The following is a 14,070-nucleotide window of genomic DNA, read 5'->3' as shown; positions in this document are numbered from 1 at the left end:
CAATTAACCTAACTGCATGTTTTTGGAATTTGGAAGGAAACCCAGGCAAACACAGGGAGAACCTGTAAACTCCATGCAGATAGTGTTCTGGCTGAGTTTCGAATCTGGGACCCAGGGCTGCAAAAGCCAGAAACACATTGTTGGCCAAAGGTTCATTACAGATTGCCTTAAGAACAAGTTTCTTCTAAGGTAGCAAAAGGTTATCCCATGATATATGGACTGTGTATTACTCTAAGGAATAAAATTATTTTCCTGGTACACAATATTACCAAAGAACAAGAGGAGAATTAGAAGAAAGGTGCTAATTGGGTTAGGAAACATAGAGAAGGACTCTTAAGACTCTATAACTTAGAAAATCAAACATTCCCTAGTTTCAGATACCTCAATTTCTATGGACCTGGAAGATTCCCATGTGGGAATGTTTAAGGGAATGTCTGATTATATTAAATGTCCTTCCGGTATAAATAGAGCCCTTAGACTTCAGACTGCATCTCAAACTTGCTGGAGGTAAAACTAAACTCCATTCTTCCCTTCAGTCCTGCACAGTTGTGTAGAGGTTTCTTTTTTGTGCTGAAATAGCTTACATAGATTTCATTGCACACTGAACTTTTCAGTGTTCAAAAGAAAATGTACCAAGTCAGAAAGATCATTTCCCCATTTTTTTTTTTATACTGAAGGGATGTCTTTAGGTCATGGTCATTTAAAAAAAAAAACAAAAAAAAAAAAAAAACAGGTTATTTATTGTGGAAGGTGTCTTGGTAGTTTTGTTTGCTGGCCAATGGTCACAATATGGTTAGTTTTCTTACAGGTCCCTTACAGGCCAGATTTAGGATGAACAGACAAGTATGTTTGGATCAGGCAGGAGCACAGAAAGTCTCATTCTAGCATTGAGAAGAAAAGCTGAAAGCAGTAGCACTTAATTGACTTGCTGAAGCAGTAAAGTGAAGCTGTTTGATCGGGATTGTCTTGCTTCTTAGAATAAAGAAAGCTTTATAGCAGAATAAAACAAAAATATTAGCTGCACATAAAAATAAAAATACCCTGCAGCTGAGAAACATCAGGGAATTTGATTAGTTTTCCAGATTGGCCTTTATCATGGCTGTGATGGGGGTCATTAGGGAATAAAGAGTATTATGGCGCTATGTTCTAATACTAGACATTGGAGAATAAGTGTCAGTTCTGTATAAATTAGTAAAATAATTTATTTTCACTTTCTGTAGTTGTGCAAAATATTTTTATCTTCCAGGTCGAGGAGCCAGGTACCTACAGGCAGGATGCTTGGGCTATGACGGATGAAGAAAAACTGCAAGCAGTACCCATCCTCCACCAAGAAGGCAACCAGTTATACAAAGATGGAAAAACAGTTGAAGCAGCTGCCAAATATTATGAAGCTATTGCCTGCCTTAAATCCTTACAGATGAAGGTACAATGCGTACACAGGGCTTCCATTCTAACTTTTTATATCTGGATGTATGTACTAATTATTAGCAATCAATACTTTCCCGATATTTTTTTGTTAAGATGGATAGGATGAAGCTTTAGATGGGTGGTGGTCCCTGTCTGAGCCCATCTCAGCTGCTGCTGTGTTAGCTGAAACTCAGGAGTAGGGCGGCACTCTGCAGCCTGAGAATTAAATTAATCACCCCAGGGGCTGTTATTAGTTTTCACACAACCTGTCTCCAGAGTCCCTGCCTGACCTTCACTAAGCCTTACACCAGACACTGGGCGATTGGGCATAAGGCACTAAGTGGCCTCACTAAGAGATGCAACTGAAACTGCAGCTCTTTCACACTGCCCATGTGTCTGCCTGGCAGTGTAGTGGTTCTTTAATTATTATCCAGTCTTTAAAAATAAGTGTATATTTTGTTTTCAAGGAGGTATAGCATAGACCATAACAATTTATTAGGTATTTCTTTTTGCCTGGGGTGTCTTGAGAACATTTCCATGACACTAAGGGTGTCATGAACGGGAAACCACTGCTATGGGTATCTCACTAGAGAATAAGCATCAGATGTATTTGTAGCTTTTATTACAATATTAGGGCAAGTAAAATAATTATGTGTTTTATGTCTGATAAGGAGCAGCCTGGATCTCCGGATTGGATTGATCTCGATACGAAGATAACTCCGTTGCTTCTCAATTACTGTCAGTGCAAGCTTCTAGAGGGAGAATATTACCAAGTTTTAGAGCACTGCTCATCCATTTTAAACAAGTATTCAGGTATGTAAAAAAAAATATTTCCCCTAGAAAGACTTTCTTCATAGCTGCTTCTGAACACTCTTTGTAGTGTTTTGTTAATTTACTCCCCCTAGAAAAAGTATTTTGTGAATATTATTTATTGGATGCCTCTTGGCTATCTTAAATCATTATGGATTATGGTCTCCATCACCTTTGCACATTTGGAAACTGCAATTTATACCAATTTTTAAGGCTTTGGTTTAGGATTCTTGCAGGCTACTCTCAGGTTACATTCATCATTATTGCTTTCTACTTAAGGGACCCACGGTTTGGAACCAAAAAGGAAAAAAAAAAAAGTAACATGCACAGTAGTGTACTCAGAATGACAGTGCCTCCCCTCAGCATCGTTAACTTCCAGCAGCCTCGGCTTGAAATGCATAGTTCTCCCCAGCCCATTTTTAGGGGGCGGGCGGCCCACCTGCTGTGATTATTACGGCCGGCACATTTTCCGCAGCTCTCAACGGACACTGGAGAGGCTGCTCTGCTCACTTGGTTCTCCGCTGATAAGAGCCGGGAGGAGTGAGGAGAGCACAGCAAAGCTATAAAGAAATTGGGACACAGGCTGTCCCTCCCCCTCCTATAGCTGTACCTAGTCTTTTGAAAAAAACAAAAAACATTGTGTAAACGGGCGTGTGTAATGACATCATTGGAGCAGTGTGTGTATAAATGCTGCATGACACATTCCTCAGTCTTACAGCTCTCTGTGTATAAACCTTCATATCCCCTAAAGCGTATGTCATAAGGATTTGAAATTTTCAGTGTGCACAGGGAACACTTATAGTTACTACCATTCACAATTTACAAATGTCATGATATGGGGATCAGAATTATAAAAGCATGTGAAAAACCAACATTGGGGTTGCAGTATTAAAAGTGTGCCTTGGACTCCTAAGTTGAAAATGCATATTGGGGACCCCGGAGGCCACTTACATAGAAAGGAGCATTGGGAAAGGGCCTCTAAATTTATACTTATCGCTCACAAATCTTTAACGGTCTTACTATGTTACCCCATCTGCTTCTCTTCTTTGAACCCCAATTTCCCTAGAATGGTGGGGTGTGCAAAGCCCAAAATGTAGGTGCGGGGGACACTTTTCGATAACCCCCCACTAAAATTTCATTACTATGGCAAACGCACTGCCCTGTTACACATTACTGCCCACTTCTAACACTTGAACACCAATTTCTCTGGAAAGGGGAGATGCAGGAAACTGAAAATGTGTGGGGAACATCTGTGGATAACACCCCCTAAAGTTTTATCACAACGGCATCATTAGAACATAAACTGGTACTAGTAGGGGAAGTCATGGGTAACAGGGCAGCATGTTTTAAAAGTCAGAGTTTATGTAATGATGCCACAAGTGTCGCCCTCTTGCACCTATGATTCTGTTTACCTGCATCTCTCTGTTCTACATAAATGAAGTTTTTATGTTGTAAATGATGCCATGCAAATGAAATTTTAGGGGGTTTATACATCTGTTTCCCGCTTGCACCCACATTTTCAGTTGCCTGCACCTCCACATTCCAGATAAATCGGGGTTCAAAGAACAGAAGCAGAAATGGCAGCATAGTATTACAATTATAGTTTGGTGTTTGGTGAAAGGTAGGTAAAATATTTAGGGAGTCCACCGCAATGCTTCTTGCTATGTAGGTGCCCCAGGGGTCTGTAATTTGCATTTTCAATGTTGGGCTCTTAGGTGCACTTTCTTATTAAACAGCAACCCAAATCTTCAATTTCCGCCAGTTTATAAACTCATGATCCCCATATTTTGAAATTCTTGAAATTAAAAAAAATTGTTGGTTATTAGTAGCTATGAGAGTCCCCTGTGTACCCTAAAAATTTTAGGTAATTACAACCAACAAATTAGGAAAGCGATAAGAATGAATTAAATGAATGGTTAAGTTGCCTACTGACTATACACACACAGCGATCATACTGCGGGTGGATACATTTCACAGGCAGTTTTTGTTTTTGGCAGTGATGAGGAGGGCACTGATTGTCCTGTCCCCCATCTGCGATCACATGCATGATGCTCCTTGTGTTACCTATATATACCACTAGGAGGTGACATCTGAAGGTAGGCTGAATTCCATTGGCAGTAAGGTTACATTTGCTGCGTTTACCCCTAACTTACCGCTCACCAGGAACCACTGCTGCTTACAAAAACTGCTTGGCCTGAAAAGCCCAGCACTTACCCGCCTGTTACCAATCCCAGGTGCCTAGCAATTACCAAGAAGTAGTCACTCAGGAGGGGCATTTTTATTTTTACTGCTAATGTAAACTAAGCCTAATTTGTTAAGCCACATTGATCACAATATTACTCTACTACAAGGGATTACACTAATAAAACATGGAACTCAATGAAGTTGGATTAAAATACACCGCACTGGACTGTTGGGCATAATACAAAAAAAATGAAAAAATTGTACAATCTAACAAGCCAGGCATTAGAAAGTTGGAACAAAGTATAGGGGGCAGGTACAACACTGACACAATAGCAGGGGTTACTGGATACCTATGGCATAAATAACTAGGAGCTCCAAATTTGCTGTCTTCAGCCCCGTCCACTTCCCCCCACCTGGCTGAAACAAATTTCAGGTGAGAACACTGAAATGTATTGTATTCATCCTGCCTGTGTGTACAGGAGCATCTCCAACAGGCCTCCTTCCCATCGCCTACAGTTTTTCTGTTCCAAATAGTGAGATTAAAGCGGACCTCAACCCTTTAGTACCCTAGCCGCTCCTCCACTCACCAAAACAAAAAAAAAAATATGCTCCGTTTTCTTTATCTGATAGCAGTTTTCAGTCTACATAGGTTACCTTAAATGTCCAAAAATTTGTCATTGGGTCCTATGCTTTTTTTGTTGTTGTTTATTAGTACTGCCGGCCTGTCATGCTCACCCAACAGAATTTCTTTTGGCACAGGTTTCCTTCAAATCTTTTTTTTTCTGTAAAAAATGCAAAGATTACCAGAAAATCTGTGTCTTTAGAAATTATTTTGATAGATGCAAAAGCCATGTGCGACCAACCTCAAGCTACAGCCATTGTCATTTCATTTCTTGCAGATAACGTAAAAGCATTGTTTAAGCGGGGTCGTGCGCATGCTGCAGTGTGGAACGCATCAGAAGCGGAACACGACTTCTCACGTGCTGTTGAATTGGACCCTTCACTTGCTCCCCTTGTTGCAAAAGAATTGAAACAGCTTGAGACACGTATAAACGAGAAGGAACGCGAGGATAAAGCAAGATTTCGAGACATATTCAAATGACTTTTGGTAAAAGCAAATTAATAGGTCAGTATGCCATTTCATGTGGCAGTAACTTGGTTTGGATATGTGACTGGCACAATATATCAATTTAGCCACAACTGTAGGTTGCCAACCATCCTCTTTTACAAATTGTAAGTTGCAGAGACAGTCATTGGTAAGTGTTTACAAGACACAATGATTGTGTAAAAAATACCAATGAGAAATTCAGATTTTCTGAATGATCAAAGGACTGCTCTTTGACCATAAGGAACGCCATTATGTTGTCCTGTAATATGCTACTGTTACAGTAAATATCTATATGCCTTTTAAATCCATGGCAAACATAACAGAACAATGTTTTATAGGCAGGACGAGAAACTACTCCACTATCACATACATAACAATCAAGAGTAATTTTATTTGATTTTATAGATTAAAAAAGGGGGCCAAAAATAAAAAGTCCAGAGCTGGAAAAAGGTCACGTGCGAGCATTGCGTTCTGTTTCGGCAAGACACTCTCTCACGAGAGCCCTAGCGTGAATTATACCTGAAAAGCAAAAAAAAAAACAATTGGCTCCAGAGTACAAAATAAAGTAAAGTAGGCTCAACAGGTGACAACCTAACACTCACCTCTTTTTAATCTTTCCATGGCACTTTTGCTTCCAGCATAAGTGGGTCTGATCTCTCTGCCCATCTCCTCAATCACAGACAGCAGATCACTGTAGGTCCCCTGAGACACTGCTTGTGACACAGCTGGCTTCACTCCCTGCATAAAAAAAAAAAAAAAAAAAGTCTGATTTTCTTTTGACCCAGCAAGATTATATTATTTCAGTATTTTGTATTGTTTGTATATTTATAGCACTGCATGCAAGTCTGTGTACTCAAATAAACAAGTCAAAACAGTCTAGTGTTTACTATATTACTAGGAAAACTAAATATGATGGACATTACACTTGTGTGCAGTAGGTCTAAATGAGGAACATTTGTTTGTCCTTTCTGATGCGTTGACAGCCTATTCAGTTGAATGGGCAACCTTCATGCAAAGCAAGTTAACACAATGCAACAGGTCCCACAACAGATGTGAGATGCAACAAAGGAATTCCAAACATGTTCTTATATCTACCCACAACCCAACTGAAAAATTCTTACCGGTATGAATCCCATAGATGGGGGTCCAAAGTCGCTGAAGTTGAGGCGGAAGGAAGAGACAGGTACAGCTCCAGATGGGGAAGAAACCGCAGCTCCGGGCACTGCAAACCACATCATATGAGGGGATGAGATGCTTAATGACTGCACACAACAGCTAGGCATCCACAGTAAAAACATTGCAAGGCCACAATATTCACATAACAGGCGCGAAATGTGGATGAAGAGATTTGTGACAGAGAGGTGAAATTGATTACTCGAACAGCATTAATCATCCACAGGTATAAAACAGCACTGAGAAAGCAAGAAGAAATAAAGGATAGGTCGGGCTACCCATAGACATGTCTTCTTCCCATCTGTTACTCTGTGTGAAACAACTGTCTCTTCACACCAGTGGGAACCTATTCAATGGACTGGAACTTCCCATGCATACTGTAAACTTTTTTCTTTTTTGCCAGTCGCTTGGCTACTAAAAAGCTACATTTAAATTGTGTATGGCGGACATTGGCAAAAGCAAAGATCATTCTACTTCCATAAGGCTTGAATATTACTAGGTGCCTTGCTATGTTTTTATTCTAGTTTCACTTTCACCTGCAAACAGCTGCAAAACCCACCCCTACATCGCCCCAGAGACAACCAAACTCCTTGTACATGCTCTTATCTCTAGTCTTGACTGCTGTAACATCCTCCTCTTTGGTATTCCATTATCCTTATTCTCTCCTCTACAATCTATTATGAGTGATGCAACTAGACTTACCCATCCTTCCCATCGCTCTTCTTCTGTTGCATCTCTTTGTGGTTCTCTTCATTGGCTTCCATTTCACCTTAGAATCAAATTCAAGCTCCTGTGCTTTGTCTTCAAATCCCTCCACAGCTCTTGACCCACTTACCTTTCTGACCTGGTAGGAAAGTATACCCCTAGCCGTTATCTTCTTTCCTCAAATAACCTACTACTGATTTCTTCCCTCAACCTCGTCACATGCAAGGCTTCAAGACTTTTCAGGAGCTGCGCCAACTTCCTGAAATGGTCCTACTCATCCAATTAAGCTTGCTCTTACTTTCTGCTCATTTAAAAAAAAGCACTAAAAACTCATCTTTTCATACTTGCCTACCCATCATCTTCTGTCTCAAAGCCTTCACTACTTACCAAATATTCCATTTCCCCCCCCCTCCTATTGTGTGATACTTCCCCCACCTCTTAGATAGTAAGCTCTTCTAGGCAAGGTCCTCCTCTCCTCACTACCTGTGTCACTGTCTGTATCTGTCATTTTCAATCCCAATTTAATGTACAGGGCTGCATAATATGTTGGTGCTATATAAATAGTGTTTATTATTAATAATAATATTAGTAAAGTGCTACTTTCATTAGGTTAGGTTAAAGATTAACTGTTAAAATTGTGTGTTCAGCCAAATAAATTTTTTTTACACAGCAAATTCTCAACTGTAAGTGTGGGGATATATCAATAGAGAGCGTGGTAAAAACCCAACAGATCTCAGTCCTTTCTCTCAACTAAAAAGACACTAAAGCTAGGTACACACGTGCAATAATTGTTGTTATAAAACTAACAACGGATCAAGGATTATGCACGATTATTTTGAATGATCGTATTGAGCACAATTCTGTACATGCTGTAACGATACGACCATTCAAATATATAATCCACCAATAATGTACACATGCTAGATACGATCGTTTGAACGATGCAAGTAGTGACATGTAAAGGAGAAAGTGTGTATATAGATTATATATATATATATATATATATATATATATATATATATATATATATATATATATATATATATACACATATATACACACATACATACACATACATACACACACACACACACAGGCTGGACTTGTTGATCACCTCTACATAGGTTGTTTACACAAAGGATAATTGTGCATTCCCAAGTAGTAGGTTATGGACATATGTGCAATGGTTCTCGTCCGATAATCGGCTCAGGGCCAATATCAGAAGAGAATCTGGCGTGTGTACAGCGCTTGTTGTCAATCATCCAAAGGCGGATCCATGGATGACAAACGATCTTAATGGGAGCGAAAGAGGGGGTGGGGGAGTGCAACAGGGTGCCAATCTTGTTTTCCCCCTCCTCAGAGCAGAACAGGGCTTTATGTATAGCACTTGTTCATGCATCGTGCAGTCATTAGTCATTTGAAACGATCCTTTCCAATGACAATTATTGCACGTGTGTACATAGCCTTAAAGGGGGTGAAGGGGGGGTGGGGGGAGAATATGAGTACCAATGTCACTGCGCATGCGTGAGCATGGTATCTTTTTCTGCTCAATGTAAGAAAATGCTGCAGCGATCAAGACAGAATGGGAGAGGGCTATCAAAATATTTTTACTTTATATAAAACGGTTGTCTACCCTTTTTTGTAAAGTAAAAAATTTTGGTTAAGGTCTACTTTATGACATTTGACTCAAGCACTTCCTACCATTCCCATTTATAGTCTAAGACAGTCCAAACTACCTGCCGTTGTTGCAGGAGTGGAGCAAAGAAAGCAGCTTGTTGCCGCCTTCACTCTCAGCGCCATCTTGCCGGCTGCAGGTGTGGAGCTGTCCTGGAGATGCGCATCGGGTGGTAGCAGTGGAGTGCCCTGGTTCGTCTGTCTTTCGTGCTCCGGATCTGTATGGGCTTGTCAGCACCCTTTCGTGAGATCAGCTTGCTGCCGCATAGTGAGCTATATCCGCGCTCAGTGGGACCACGCTGTAAGCGGGAAGGGAGGGGGATTGGTGTGAAAAAGGAATTATGTCAAGCAGGATTATTATAATAAACTCCACATAACACACATTGGTGCATGCAGAGTGGTTAGATACATTAGAGTAGATAGCATTAGCCCCACTGACTTGCATCCTTGGTGCACTTGATTGTAGCCTAAAGAAACTGCATTAGAAACCAGGGGCTGGAGTGCACCTGCCAAGAATCCCTGCACCTGTGGCGACTCTAAAGTTGAAGGGACCGGATCGCCCAAATAGTTACAAAGCGACAGGGTCAGGCACTTTACTCCTTTCCTTCTCGGTTTCAGGCCTGGTCTGGCTCGTGCCACACATTGGACTGCCTATCTACCACCTTCTCGAGGCAAGTATTGCAAGCTGACAGTGAAGTAAAGTGGGCCCCCTAAATTGCAGAAATATCTTCAATCATTCCCAAAATGTCCAAGAAGAGAAAAGTTGATATCAAAGGAAGATAATTTAATGACAGATGGGAAAGCGAATATATGTTTATACTTCAAGAAAAAAAAAGCAGTGAATATTTTGTGTTATGAGGCATTGTTGAGTATACAGTATACGTCTGCGTTTTTTACACCAAACAAGGAGCTTAAGTATGCAATCGCAGCAGGGAATGTTTACTAATGCTACAGCCAAAAATGATGCAGCAGTGAAAGCGAGCTTTATCATGGCTGAAGAAATCGCCGAGCTATGAGGTGTTTTTCAGAGCCTTTTTGAAGCAATGCACGCTAAAAGTATGCCCCGGTCAGACATTTCGAAATGTCAGTCTATCAAGAACAACAAGAACAAACCAAGTTTGTGAACTTGCAGGAAATGTAACAACACAGCTGGCCGAAGAGGCATGCAGTTATCTGGCATTTTCATTAGCCATCGATTTAAGCAACAACAGCACTAATATAACACACCTGTCCATCTTCATACGAGCCAATAAGAGGGACCTCTCTATACCCGAGAAACTCTTGGATGTAGCTACCATACATAGGACAACAGGAAAAACTGTTTTGAGGCAGAGAAGTCCATAAACAATAATAAACTACCCTGGGAAAAGTTGGTGGGGCTAACTACAGATGACACACCTGCAATGTGTGGAGAAAAAAAAAAAAAGGCTTGGTTGGTCTTATGGAGAAAATGGTAGAAAGTCACTGCTATACACATCTGATGCACCCATCACTGCATTATCCATCAACAAGCTGTGTGGTAAGGTTCTGGAAAAGTATGATATAATGACCACAGTCATGAAGAAAGTAAACCGAATACACCCGGGTGCGTGGCCTGAATCACTGCTAGTTCCTGCAGTATGTACAAGAGGTGGGTGCAGAGCATAGAGACATGCCATACCACAAAAAAGAAAGGTGGCTGAGCAGGTGCACAGTCCTCAAATGATTTTTAGAGCCCAGGGAACAAATCACTCTTTTCATGCAAAGTAAAGGAAAGCCCTTGCCTAAACTGTCATATCCAACCTGGCTTGGTGATTTTGAAGATGTGTGACATAACCGAGCATCTCACCCAACTGAATCAGAGGCTGCGGGGACACAAACAAGTCATCACAAAGATGTCCAACATGATCACAGAATTCCAGTGTAATTTTGACCTATGGAAGTCCCAACTGGACCAAAACAATTTTGCACACTTTCCTCTTTGTCAGAGCATCTGTCACCATTTGTGGTGCTTTTCCTTGTGGTAGGTTGGCTACAAAGGTGAGCCGGGTAATTAGTTTAGTAATTAGTTTGATCCGCGTTTCTCTGACTTCAGAACATGGCTTTGGCAATTCTTTAACAGCTGGCATCAACAGTGCATCCCATCACCTTCAAATAGAGTTTCAAAGCGATAGCGGCCTGAGAGAAAAGTTCCAGGATGCCATGAGAGAGGACTTTTACTATCTACTGCCCCCTGACTTTATGCCACAGCTCTGACCTCATGCTCTGTGTTCTGTGCATGTTTGAGAGCACCTATCTGTGCGAACAGATGTTTTCAATAATGAATCTAAAAAAGAACAAGGACAGATCACGCATCACCAATGACACCTCCATGCTGTTTTGCAGATTGCTACAGCACAAGACCTAAAACCAGACACTGACTCTCTGACCAGGGGAAAATGGTGTCAGACATCTAGCCAGAAAACAAATAAATTAGCATTTTTGAAACCTAAATTATTGAGGATGGTGTGTGATATTGTGTCTCAGAGTGGGAAAGATCTACTTGAAGTGTTCACTCCAAGCAACCCCACCTTATGACATTCACCAAAAACTTTATCAATAGAAGAAAATATATTTTATCTATTTTTATTCAGTTTATTAAGGGAAAAGGTTGTTGCACTCTGTTCATTCATATTTCTGGTTAAAACATTGTCAGCTTGAGATTGTTCAAAAAATGTTAAAGTCTTAACAATTCAACCCATGACCATGACTGTATTTTTTATTTTGGCCCCTTATGTTTGAGTTTGACACCCCCTCTAGTAATCTGTACAACAGGGTTTCCCTGCAGACCTGAAAGGTTTTCAAAGGGGTACCCCTGTTATAAAGCTCAAAACAAACTGGTCTAGGGCTGCCATGAGTGAGACACTACATGTGGGGAGGGTCCTCTCCAATTCTTGTGTCAGTGTCTGTCATTTGCAACCCCTATTTAATGTACAGCGCTGCATATTATGTTGGTGCTATGTAAATCCTGTTTATTATTATTGATAATATTATGTAGCATCTTGACAGCCCCCTCCTCTTACAGGCACGGTTTCTGGGTATAAGTAATCGGTAATAACCCTCCAACCTCTCCATCCATCTGAACCTAGGCCTCTTTAAGAAATGTGGTCCAAAACCTTTTGCTATGTCGATCCTGGGTGCCCCTATATGCTACTGGGAGCAGTTTTTACAGTCCAACACAGTGTTTGGGGAGCATTTTGCTGTGAGGTTGAGGTGCCCGTTCGATGCACAAGGGATTACAGGCCAACTTCAGTTCTCTATCAACAACTGCAATGCAACTGTTTAACCACTGCTCACCACAGCTGGAATGCATCCCTCTATTCAACTGAATGGAAGCAGCTGGCCACTCAGGGTGGACAGAAGCTACATGTCAAAGTCAGGAACCGCTCCATAAACCACCACATAGGGATGAATAGCTCAGTTGAGTGTGTGCTTTACACCTAGAAAATTTGCATGGAGTGAGGAGTTATAAGACACAATAGTTTGTATATTCTCTTCCACACCAGCAATACACCATATGTATCCTCCCACTCTCCTTCCTTATACTGCCAAGGAAAGAAAACTCTGCATACACTCCAACTGGGAACATACACAGGACTAGAGGTTGCAATCCCCATGCAACAGCAATGAGTAAATCACAGGACACCACTGCCATCACATGACCACCAATATTCATAAGTGACAAAAATAATGAAAGGTATGTGCTACCTGAGAGACGTAAGGCCCTGCAAGTAAAGGATCCAAATAGGCCATCACCTACATCCAATATTCAGTCCAGCAACCATTGTCAGCTTTTATCTGGCCACAATCGCTGTCAGATGTAAGTTAAAATTTGATCAAACAGATCTAAAAAAAAAGTTTACTCATAACTGTGTGTTGTCAGAAAATGCCTGCAAATTACATACAATTGTATTTCCCCTCCTATTGTGTGTTACTTCCGCCACCTTCTAGATTGTAAGCTCTTTGGGCCAGGGTCCTCTCCTCCTCCTGTATCACTGTCTGTATTCATCTGACATTTGCAACCCCTATTTAATGTACAGCGCTGCATAAAATGATGGCACTATAAAAATCCTCTTTATTAATAATTGGCATATAATACATTTAGAGAAACTGGCTGATGATCCCAACTGACTATGTGGTTACGAAGCCAGCAATATTACATAGAAACCTGACTCCATCTTTTATCACTGCTTTGTTAAAGATGCCATTACACCTATGTGTCGGTACACACATGTACAGTGGGTATACAGAGACAGGGGAATCAATTACCAGGGGTCACAGGAACGCTGCTGCTCCCTGCTGCTGGAGCCGGAGCGATCGGCTTGTACGACATGTCTTCCTGCTGATGGTGACTTTTGGCAGCTCACACTCTGCGAAGCTCGCGCTGCCTCCTGCAAGCTGATTGGCTGATCGTCAGTGTGGTGTCGCGCGCCTCTCTGAGCCCTGCAGTGTATCTGGAGCAGGAATGGCCAGAATCTCCGCTGTCTTTTCTTCACCTCGCTGACCTCTCTGGTCAATTCCACTTACAACAGACCTCCACAGGGCCCTCAACCACCGCTTCCTCAGAGCTATTTATTAGTCAGAGAACGTCCGTCAGTGTTCAATCTTTCCCGGTCCAAATGGTAATGGCGCCAGTCCGCGCACAAACCCTTCACCTCAGCTCACCCGGCTCCAGCTGCCCCTACGCAGCCCTGACGTAAAGACGTCGTGTACCGGGTCAGACCCAGCCCCAAAACAGATGAATGTCCTATAGCCCCGCCCAGGTAGTGTGAGGAGGACTGAGTAGAAAGAGAAAACTTGCTAGTTCTGTCTCATTTTCAGGAAAGCAATATATACCAAAAAGGCTGTGTTATTATCAAACTCTGGACCTGTTACATCGATGATATTTTGATCATCTGGACGGGCCCACACCACCTTGTCAGAAACTTATATGACTGCATCCAAACCAATGATCATAACCTGAAATTCAACTTCTGCTCACATCCGACAAA

The 14,070-nt window shown here is 41.5% G+C and overlaps 2 protein-coding genes across 4 annotated transcripts in view; one reads left to right on the top strand and one right to left on the bottom strand.

Moving 5' to 3' along the window:
• AIP (AHR interacting HSP90 co-chaperone) overlaps positions 1–6,384 on the top strand; it is an 11,726-nt gene extending 5,342 nt beyond the window's left edge. Inside the window, exons 4-6 of the mRNA XM_072424508.1 lie at positions 1,247–1,423; positions 2,079–2,220; positions 5,301–6,384. Coding sequence (XP_072280609.1) covers positions 1,247–1,423; positions 2,079–2,220; positions 5,301–5,503 — 522 coding nt within the window. The 3' untranslated portion in view covers positions 5,504–6,384. The remainder of the gene's footprint in view (positions 1–1,246; positions 1,424–2,078; positions 2,221–5,300) is intronic.
• On the bottom strand, positions 5,881–13,769 carry CDK2AP2 (cyclin dependent kinase 2 associated protein 2). Of its 3 annotated transcripts, none has more exons than XM_072424511.1 (4): positions 13,349–13,769; positions 6,631–6,784; positions 6,112–6,247; positions 5,881–6,028 (listed from the first exon to the last, which is right to left on the bottom strand). In XM_072424511.1, the coding sequence occupies exons 2-4, from the start codon at positions 6,745–6,747 to the stop codon at positions 5,961–5,963; spliced, it is 321 nt and encodes a 106-aa protein (XP_072280612.1). In that variant the 5' UTR covers positions 6,748–6,784; positions 13,349–13,769; the 3' UTR covers positions 5,881–5,960. The 3 variants fall into 3 exon arrangements, with proteins under 3 accessions (XP_072280612.1, XP_072280610.1, XP_072280611.1); XM_072424509.1 differs by having other exon boundaries at positions 6,631–6,731; positions 13,349–13,768; XM_072424510.1 differs by lacking the exon at positions 13,349–13,769 and adding an exon at positions 9,124–9,202 and having other exon boundaries at positions 6,631–6,731.
• Positions 13,770–14,070: the final 301 nt, after the last annotated feature.

The sequence above is a fragment of the Pyxicephalus adspersus genome, chromosome 10, assembly GCF_032062135.1.
Source record: "Pyxicephalus adspersus chromosome 10, UCB_Pads_2.0, whole genome shotgun sequence".
Classification (NCBI taxonomy): Eukaryota; Metazoa; Chordata; class Amphibia; order Anura; family Pyxicephalidae; genus Pyxicephalus; species Pyxicephalus adspersus.
This window is presented reverse-complemented; position numbering and strand designations above follow the sequence as displayed.

Coding starts and splice junctions, on each gene's coding strand:
- CDK2AP2 (XM_072424509.1), bottom strand. CDS start 13,412: ATGTCGTACAAGCCGATCGCTCCGGCTCCAGCAGCAGGGAGCAGCAGC. Junction 6,248..6,630: donor CATCTATGGGATTCATACCG/GTAAGAATTTTT, acceptor TTTTTTATGCAG/GGAGTGAAGCCAGCTGTGTC. Junction 6,029..6,111: donor CATGGAAAGATTAAAAAGAG/GTGAGTGTTAGG, acceptor TTTGCTTTTCAG/GTATAATTCACGCTAGGGCT.